This window comes from Tachypleus tridentatus, chromosome 13 (assembly GCF_004210375.1).
Source record: "Tachypleus tridentatus isolate NWPU-2018 chromosome 13, ASM421037v1, whole genome shotgun sequence".
Taxonomy (NCBI): Eukaryota; Metazoa; Arthropoda; class Merostomata; order Xiphosura; family Limulidae; genus Tachypleus; species Tachypleus tridentatus.
Window position 1 is genome coordinate 117,587,433 of NC_134837.1, and position 10,751 is coordinate 117,598,183.

The window sequence follows — 10,751 nt, forward strand, 5'->3', positions numbered from 1 at the left end:
TTCAAACCTAAATACAGTTCTCGGGTTTTATCATTGTGACTAACATTAAGTAAAGGCAGAACTGGTACATAAAATCAACTGATACACTAGTTGAGAATTTTAAATCTATTTTCGCGAATCAAAATTAAACTCTGAAATATCTGAATCTGAATGGATATAAGTATTATAGTTGGTTGAAGAGCACGAATGAAAAGGGAATAAAACCACACCCACTAATCAACGAAGGAAGATCTCTACCGCATACTAAGTTTTTATCTTTTCCAAAAATGCTCGCACACCTTACTATCTAAATGTGTATGCGCTGCCCCCCGCTAGTACAGCGGTATGTCTCCGGATTTACAACGCTAAAATCAGGGGTTCGGTTCCCCTCGGTGGGCTGAGCAGATAGCCCGATGTGGCTTTGCTATAAGAAAAAAAAACACGTATGCGCTTTATTTCAAATTATGTGAACAAGAAACAAATATACATTGGTAGAAATTTTGTACAAAAAATTAAAAGCTTAAAGCTCTTATAAAGGTCTAACGTTAGGTCATAGAATAAGAAAAAAAGTATTTACCGATAGTATTACTACAGTAAAGTTTAGTTTTAACTAACGCAAAATACGTATACAAATTAGGGTTGCTTTATCGAATTGGGCCGCACTTAAAGGAACTAACGTAAGGCTTAAGACGGGTGGCTTTCCGTTATATATGTGTCTGCGATTAGAATTATTTTGTACTATTTTGGAAATCCTAGATTTAACTTTTAAAGAAGTTATCTTTTAACAAAGATACAAATTTAACTACATATTTTTCAAGAATTTTTCCAAATTTATCGTAAAATGTTATCCAAGTACACGCACAGACAAAACATAGAATGGACGATATGAAAAGACTTGAACTGCACAACAAGTACACATGAACCATAGGTTTTCTGCAAGTGGTTATGGGACCAGCCACAGTATCTTGTAATAGCCATATCTCATCGTATGCTACATTATATATAATCTTATCCAGAATCGATAAATTTCATACGTTTACCATGTTCTATTTCCACTATCTGTTTAAGTTTAATGTACACAATACGCCAGTGTGTCTAAATCCCTCCAGTATACACTACGAATGTTGAAAGACAGTTTCTTGTTCAGGAACAGATTGTGTTAATATTGTTACTATCTCATTGACCTTAGCCTAACAAAGATAAATTTACATTGTTAACTTGTGGACGATTTTAAAATACCTGAATTTCGAAGTATGCTTTGATTTGTCTAATTATTCAATACTTTTTTCAGTGACATCTTCAAATCCTGAAATAGTTATAGTTAGGTTTTCTCGTTAAGTATTATCATTGTGAAACCAAGCAGGCCAGAAGGTTACCTCATGTGGGATAGTGGTAAGTCTACGAACTTAGAACACTAAAATGCGAGGTTCGATTCCCCGAGGTGGACACAGCAATAACCCGATGTGACCTTGTTCTATCACAATCCTTCAAGACTAGCACCAAGTGTCCGTAGAAAGACCAACAGAAACATTGCAAGTGTCCTGGTTCACTTGGTCAAACTTCGTATGTCGTGTACCATTCAACAGCATGACAACAGAACAATTACAATCGTTGCTTTAAATATTGCAGACTGTAAAGAGTTAGCTGTGTGTTTCTAAAGATACATTCTACTAACCAGAGATCGTGTGGTTCTCTATAGATGTGGTATCAGTTACAAATACGATTATCAAGTTCAGGGGAGTTGATCGTTTTGGTAACTCCGGCCATTATTGAAACTGTATCGTTAGCGAGATTGGTTAATAACTGGTTCATAAAACCACAACCTAATAAGTAAGACATCATACGTTTGGTATCACGTAAGAGCTAGATCCGTCCATTCTTTTATACAATTAAATGACAAGAATCTATTCTTCGTAATGCGTTATCTCTGTGGACATACAAAACCGGGTTTCGACGCCCGTGGTGTGTGGAACAGATAACCTACCGTGTAGCTTTGTACTTACTTACAAACTCGTCACGGTGAGCATCGAGTGTACTTGTTTGTTTATTTGTTTGAGTTTTGCGCAAAGCTACATGAGGGCTATCTGCGTTAGCCGTCCCTAATTTAGCAGTGTAAGACCAGAGAGAAGGCAACTAGTCATCACCACCCACCGCCAACTCTTGGGTTACTTTCTTTACCCACGAATAGTGGGATTAACACCTCATGTTTGGTGTGACGCGATTCAAACCCGCGACCCTCAAAATTTGATTCGAGCACCCTAACCTCTTGGCCGTACAGGGCCGCGACTGTACTTATTCGCCAGTTAAACTTTAAAAATCAAGATACTTCATATAAAAACTATCAAAGGTGTAAAACTCGCTGTGCAGGAGTCTACAAGGTTTAACTTAAACAACTATTTAGGACACGCAGAAAGTCTTACGTGCTATTTATTATGCGCAGTCCTTGTACAACAGTACAAACCTGTTTCTCCGTTCGTCCAGAACGCAGTGGTAGTCGAGTTGCGGAATTGAAACCACTTTGCATGTTATTTTGCCCTCGGCTAATGATAAGAAAGTTACCGTCCAACATTTCTTTCCTTAGTTTATAAGTTGTTTTAAACTATATTTTCAACAATAGAATTTAGAGGTTTGATGTAAGTAAACTTTGTAAAAATAAAATGAGGAAATCCATAATGGCCACATCGCTTGAAACTATTTTAGGCAAGTTTAAAGTGAAATAATTTATGGCAATTTTTTCTCTCTTTAGCAAATATATTTTTCTACGTCAGCAATACCAAGTATGAGGTACATACTTATTTTTTAAGGTACAATCAGTGTGATTTAATCTTAAGGGGTGGTTAAATAGACCAATTGAAAAAGTTTGACCTCCCGAGTCCAAAACAGTTATTAGACTTAAAATCAGTCAAAAATGGTTTCTTTGTTTTTGAATTTCGCCAAAGCTACTCGAGGGCTATCTGCGCTAGCCGTCCCTAATTTAGCAGTGTACAACTAGAGGGAAGGTAGCTAGTCGTCACCACCCACCGCCAACTCTTGAGCTACTCTTTTACCAACGAATAGGGGGATTAAACGTTACATTATAACGCCCCCACAGTTGAAAGGGCGGGCATGTTTGGTGTGACGGGGATTCGAACCCGCGATCCTCGGATTACCAGTCGAGTGCCTTAACACACTTGGCCATGCCAGGCAGAAATGACGGAACTACGAGCGAAAACTTTGTATTTAAAGAGGAAAAACAACAAAACAGCTGTTCTACTAGCCCCTAGGCCGCGGTTAAAAACTGCAAGTTTGCTGTATTAACTTGAAAACGAGTAACGATATAACTAAATGCCAGTTGAGGAGATAGTTAATAATAAATTATTGTGTCATTTTAACAGCGAGTTAGTTCGTCTGTGGTCCAGTTGTAGTTGAGGAACAGAGTCAGTTTTCGGAAGCTCTGTTAAAGGATTACCTTCGTATCTAAAGTTAGGCCTACAGTTTTGCAACTCAATTTAGACTGGAAGAAACTCAGGAAATAAACAAGTTCCTTCGTTATTGTTACATGGATTTAACTTCGAGTTATTTTTACAAAGTAATACAAATTAAACCACCACCGATATTCAAACCCGAATCTTAAGCCTGCATACTTACCGTTGAGCCACGGGATTGGGAGCAATACGTATGCTTTTATATTGTAAGAATGATTTGAATTCGATTATTAGGCATGCGCATACGGACATACCTGACAATAAACATACCACTGTGCGATATGCAGCGCTTAAGAGCGTTGTGCGAAGTATAAACTATGGAAATAACACACAGTGTTTCTATTAACTAAACTGGTAAAAAGTACACCGTGTTTTTGTTAACTTTCTCCGCATTCACACCCAAACTCAGAATACAGTTTGTCCCACTAGGGTTGACTCAGAGAAATGAACGTTTGATAGCACGAGTTTGGAATTTTGTGATCAAGGAATGAACGTTATTCATGATGAAAATGCCACAGCATTTGTCAACCTACTCACCTCCGGTTGTTTTCTCCACTGCCAACGATGAACCGAACAGTGGAAGATACTGCCATTTCTAGCGTGCTTTAAAACGGAAGACCTGCAATCGAAGAGCACTGACAGAAAGTGGACCTAACTCTTGGGACACAAACCCCCAGATATAATCTACCTTTACATCGAATTGTAGTCTAATAAGACCTGACCTACATAAATTATTACCAACACGGGGAATTGAATCGAGGCGTCCTTGGTCTGATAGACCAATCAGAGCTTAACAACTTTGAAACGGCGTGTTAAAAATGAAACAAAATTTTTTTATTGAGTGAGTTGGCTACTCTCTGAAATTGTATTTGCCCCACCCTCCTGTCCTTAATGTTACAAAACGTAACAGTATTATTTGATTGCTTGCACCATTAAAGAAGGGAACAAGAAAGTTTGTCTGTTTATCGTCAAGGGAAAATCTACGTAAGTACTGGGCTATATATAGGCTTTGCCCGACGTGGGTATCAAAGCCCAACTTTTAACATTTGAAGTTCACATAGAAAATAATTACATGCTTGCTTCAATAAAATTGTTTCATTCCATAATATTGTTGTAATGTTGCATTGAACCTTAAGCGTGGGCGATTAAAGAAATGTTTTCAGGTAGTGATGGAGCAAATCATGTATGGAAGTTTGTTTTTTGTTTGTTTGTTTTTGAATTTCGCGCAAAGCTACACGAGGGCTATCTACGCTAGCCGTCCCTAATTTTGCAGTGTAAGACTAGAATGAAGTCAGCTAGTCATTACCACCCACCGCTAACCCTTGGGCTACTCTTTTACCAACGAATATTAGATTGACTGAACTTTATAATGCCCCCACGGCTGAAAGAGTGAGCATGTTTGATGCAACGGGGATTCGAACTCGCGACTCTTATATTATGAGTCGCACGCCTTAACCCACATGGCCATGCCGGGCCATCCATGTAGGAGATCAGCTTTTACAGTGTAACTCAACAGACTAAAATAATATGTGTTATGTTAAACATGTGGTGTGTGTACTTAAAAGCAAACACACGATTACAGTTTTAATAAAAAATGTTTAGTTTAACTACAATTCTAACTTTACATAATAATACGTGCGAAATTTAGTGGGAGGCACAGTAACAGCTAAAACCAGAGGAACTCCACTGGGTAAATTCTGATTGTTTGGAAGTGAGAGCAAAGGTACAGAATGGTCTGTCTGTGCTCTGCCCACCACGGGTATTGAAACCTGCTTTTTAACGATGTGAGTCCGCAGAAAAACCGCTGTGCCACTGGGGGGAATCGTGTAAATTCCAAAGGGATAAAAGAATTTTAAATTATTTGTTCATTATTATTATTCAAATATTTTGTAAACATCAGTTACGCGATACGTTTTTTACCTTTGGTGACACCGAGAGACAGTGTTTCTAAGAAATAACTTTACAGATAAGTTTTGAGGTTTTATTTATGTACTGTTTTTATTTTAAAAAATATCTCATTACATTTTCATCGTTCTCTAAGTGGATAAAATTTGATTGTTGGTTTTTCGGGATTCACGTTAAATCAAATACGTATGGCAGTGCCATCTAGTGAGCATTTTCATAAATGCGGTAAGGGCTTCAAATGAGTTTCCATGGAAAATAAATGTACGACTTAAATATAAACCTAAGAAATCAAAATAAATGGAGAAAACTTACTGATCGCTTTTTAATAAATTAAAAAATAAGCAATTTGTTAAACTTATTTTGCATTTGTGACCCACTATCAGTTCCCTTTACAATCTTAAACACCTTAATCAGAAACTCCCCGAATCTTCTTTTCTCAAGAGAAAACAATTTGAGAGATCTCAGCCTCTTCTCGTATGACAAATCCTCCATCGCAGGCACCATTCTAGTAACTCTTTTCAATAATTTAACGTCTTTCCCAAGGTAAGGAACCCAAGACTGAACACAATACTCCAAATATGGCCTAACCAGTTTTCTACGGAATAACATTATAACCTCTTTAGACTTGTAATATAATACTATTTGCTCTTATAACTATAAGCAGCACACTGATTGGATGGTTTAGAGACTGATCAACCATTACACCAAGATTCCCATCCAAATTATACTTATAATTCAAACTATGATAACCCACATGCATTATCTTGCATTTATTATAAAAATGATTTAACATTGACAGCACAAGAGGTAGTTATCATTGTTTACTTTCACAATAACTGTTATCTATTAATAATAATAATTATATCTCTTAGTAACTTTTTACCTAATATACATCGTTACAACAGGTACAAATGAATATATATTTCATACATACAATTTTCCACCAATAGGCATAAAATAAAAACATTTTTTCCCGAGAATCTATAACTGATTTATAATTTTTTTTTCACAATTACCTTCCCTCTAATTCTTTTGTTAATTGTTTTACATTTCAGGGTTGTTTTGGGTTCCATTCTTCGTCACTTCTTCTCCCTTCAATTCTGCGCAAGTTCTTGTTAAAAAAAATTTCAAAATTATGAAAAAAATTGTCAGGGCAAACATCGTTTCTCCGTGGCTTATTCAAAGGGAGCTGAGTGATCCTCTGGTAAAGTTTCGGATATCGAGCTGAAGACCCGTGTTTGGATTCGTACGATATCACAAAATATTTCCTGCGCTTTAAGTCTGGACGCATTACAAAGTTGGCAGTCAGTTCGCTAAGGTGAATGGTAGAGTGTTTCTGACTGCTTTGTTACAAATGGCGGAATACAGTTTTAGTAGCTTTGTCGAAAAATACAAACACACTTTTAAAATTTTAGGAAATTTTCTTAATGCACATTTCATGTCACCGGGAAGAACTGAAAATTTATCTGCATGCAGTCAAAAGTCAACAATTCTTTAAACATTGGCTAAACAGCTTTCAGTAACAAATTACTGAAATTATAATATGCATCACTCTCTATTAGGTAATTGATAGAACTAGGCCTAAAGATTATAATATGTATCACTCTCTATTAGGTAATTGATAGAACTAGGCCTAAAGATTATAATATGCATCACTCTCTATTAGGTAATTGATAGAACTAGGCCTAAAGATTATATGCATCACTCTATTATCTAACCGATAGAACTAGGCTTAAGGATTATAATATGCATCACACCCTATAAGCTAATTTATAGAACTAGTCCTAAGGATTATTCTTCGTTTGTCGTAATAATGTGTTTTCTTTTTAGCCAAATTTCAAATTAGCATTTGGTGTTAGAAAGCTAAAGGCAGTTATGCTTACCTTCGGTATAGTCAAGAAGGTAAATAACAGATGAAATTTTTTTAATAGAAATAAAGTTTCTTTAAAGTAAAGTACATTTGGGTATTTGTTATTAACTCATTTATAATTCATTAAATTAAAAAATAAACAAAACTGTCCCTTAAGATATTATGTAACCCACTTTCATTCTAAACCAGTTTTACACTAAACTTGAGAACAATAGCAACTAAAATGTGCATCATGTTAATTATGAACGGCGACAGTGTTTCATAATAGGGATAACGCTCTAGTAGAATATTCGAGCAAAAATTACCTTAAAAGTGGACTTATTCTTCAAAAAAACAATAAAAACCTTCTTTCTCAATAGTAAAGACCACCCAAACATTGATAACAATCAAAACCAGTGACTGTATATAAAATAAAAATTCACCCATTTTATCATATTATTAGAAAAATATATTAGGAAAATTTGTTATTTAAAAGTGTAATTTTACGCACTGTTAAATAGCAAATTATGTCTTTTATTATTATGATTGTTTTCCGTTTATTTATTACTTTCTTATATCGTTTAGTTTTTCTGTTAATTTTTTGTTGCATTAAAACGTTAACTCATAATCATTTCTACTTTTATTAAATATATATGTCTGTCTGTACGATGAAACCGACACTAACTTGTCTAGCGGTGACGTACAGATACTGTTAATGTAGCAGAATAGTATGTTAATTTATAACCACATGAAAATGTACTCTCTAGACCTACTCTGTCAAAAACATGCTCGCCCATTCAGCCGTTGAGGCATTATAATGTGACGGTCAATCCCACTATTCGTTAGTAAAAGAATAGCCCAAGAGTTGGAGGTGGGTGGTGGTGACTAGCTGCCTTCCCTCTAGTCTTACACTGCTAAATTAGGGACGGCTAGCACAGATAGCCCTCGAGTAGCTTTGCGCGAAATTCAAAAACAAAACAAAACAAATACTCTGTCAATAAACACCTTGTCAGAAGTTTCACGAGGAGAGAGAAAGAACTGTTCATGCATATAGTTATTAATATTGAAAAATATTGTTTTAATACTGTATTTGCTGGATTTTTTTCTAATTAAGTTTTTCTTTCTAATTTTTTTTCGATACTGTTATTACTGATTAACTGCTACTTATGATAAAGTGTTTATTAATATTACTATTGAGTCAGGCATTCGTTTATTAACTATATTAAACTTATTTTTAATTATTCTTATTGTGAATAAATTGAGCTTTTGTTGTTCAACCCTGACTGTAGCGGTGTGTTCGCTTTAGACCGTTACAACATGTTTTCTAGCATGGCTTCTTTCTTTTTCCCACCCAACAACAACACTAAACTTATTTAAAATAACATACGAACAACAGTGAATAAACACACGTACTGGTATGCAACTACAAAAATAACATGTAAAGGTGTTTTCGAAATGTCCCCCGCTAGTACAGCGGTATGTCTCCGGATTTATAATGCTAAAATCAGCAGTTCGATTCCCCTTGGTGGGCTGAGCGGATAGTCTTATGGGGCTTTACTATAAGAAACACACACTTAAGGGTACTGTTCTCAAAGAATTATTCTGAAGACATAGATTGTATTACACTATGTAACAAAGTTTCTACTTTTTCTTGTTCCTGGGCAGAAAGGGTTATTTCCCAATTCCTTATGCCTAAAGTAAATGGAAAAGACCTATTTTTCTCTTCAAACTTTACTTTTGTGACCTGGAAGCGTATAACAAAAACATGTTGGGAGACTATATTTGGGGGCTAACACGTGAAAGTGAGTTACATCATAGTCGCAAATCTCAAAAACAATTACTCACTTCTAAACATTTTTGTATAACTTTAGTATAAATACATGTAAATCTTGATTCATATGTTGTTTTATTTAGATCTTATGTAAATAAAAATGTGGAAATTTGCCTGTTTTTACATAGAAAATAGGTTAATTTCTAAATTTCATTATCCAGGTCACAAAAGCAAAGTTTGAAGGTAATAATGGCCATTTTCTGTACTTTTACAATATAAGCAATTAAGAAATAACACATACTATCCAGGAACAAAATTTGTGTTACACAGTGTTATCAAAAATTTAAAGATAGGCTTCTATCAATGTCACAGTGTAATGTAACAAAAGACGAGCAGTAATAAAGCAATCTTATCAAAACAAAATAATGTTTCTTCTGAGATAATACAACAATTAATTAAATGTAAACAGATGCACAAAGATTTTTCCTTTGTTAGATCTGCATAACACATCTATATGTTCTTCAATAGCCTGCAGTGCATATGCATTTGCTAGAATAGCGCGGACACAAATAATGCATACAAAATATACAACAGCGACACACTTAGGGTAAATCGTTAATTAAAACCAACTATTCAAAAGCAGCAATAGCTGTGTTTGCCAGTCCAAACCCATGCGGATACTCTTTAATCTCATCCTTAAACCAATGCCAATAAAAAAGCAGAGATCTAATCCATGTTCAGTATTATCAAGGGTCTTAATTCTAAGCTAGTTTACAATGTTTTTACAGATAGATTATGTACCCTGAATGTGCGATTTTCTAACGTAATTCTAGTAAACTGAACTATGCAAATAAAGTATAGATAACCGCCTGTTCATTTACCGATAAAAATCGAAACACATCTATTCCCGCTGTATCATTTTGAGCCATTAATATATACTGAAAATCTAACAGTAATTTAGACAACAGAAAAAAATACTTAAATATAATTATGAAACATTAAGTTTCTTAAACAACTGTCCTCTTACCGTGGCCTTGACTTAAAGAGTCGGATGACCCTCATGGTAAAGAAGCACAAAGAACTTTCACTGCTGACCTGTCAGAAAGTTAAACTTCTATGTGCACGAACTCACGACCACTGATGTACTTATACGTCACGAAGATAACCCGAATGAGGTGAGTGAACAAATTATGCCAACGGCAAGGCAGTCTGGAAGAACGGAAGGCCCATCCTTAAAAAACAAACATGTCACAGGTCCTAAGGTTTAAGAGAGATTGCATCACCTTCATGCTATTTGTATCCTGTTGTTATACAAATTTCAAATGTAAGAAATACGACAAGGAAAAAAGAAACATACCACCATTTCCGGAGAAAACATCCCTCATGTAAAACACAAATTTCATATAACTTTGTAAAACAGTTTATAATACAATAGCTAAACAAGAGACGTTTTGAAAACTAAAGAAATTAAATATTATGTTTTTCATAAACCTTCAACAAAGCATCGGTTCGAACAAGAAGGTAAAAAAAAACTAGACTATTAAATTGATAGTAATAAAGATGACGGAGGAAGTTACAAAAATAGGACAAAACAGTAACTACAACTAAGTAACAAAACAGTAACTTCAAATAAGTAACAAAAGAGTAACTTCAAATAAGTAACAAAACAGTAACTACAACTAAGTAATAACACAGTAACTACAACTAAGTAACAAAACAGTAATTACAACTAAGGAATAACACAGAAACTACAGTTAAGTAATAACAGAGTGACTACAAAAAG

The 10,751-nt window shown here is 35.0% G+C and overlaps 1 protein-coding gene across 2 annotated transcripts in view; it reads right to left on the reverse strand.

Moving 5' to 3' along the window:
* The window catches only part of LOC143235982 (uncharacterized), a 47,994-nt gene extending 37,845 nt beyond the window's left edge, over window positions 1-10,149 (reverse strand). The window contains exon 1 of one of the 2 annotated variants that reach the window (XM_076474128.1): window positions 9,996-10,149. In XM_076474128.1, coding sequence (XP_076330243.1) covers window positions 9,996-10,030 — 35 coding nt within the window. In that variant the 5' untranslated portion in view covers window positions 10,031-10,149. Of the gene's footprint in view, window positions 1-3,980; window positions 4,138-9,995 lie in introns of those variants that run through there. The other variant, XM_076474127.1, reaches the window with a different exon arrangement.
* Between the last annotated feature and the right edge of the window lie 602 nt (window positions 10,150-10,751).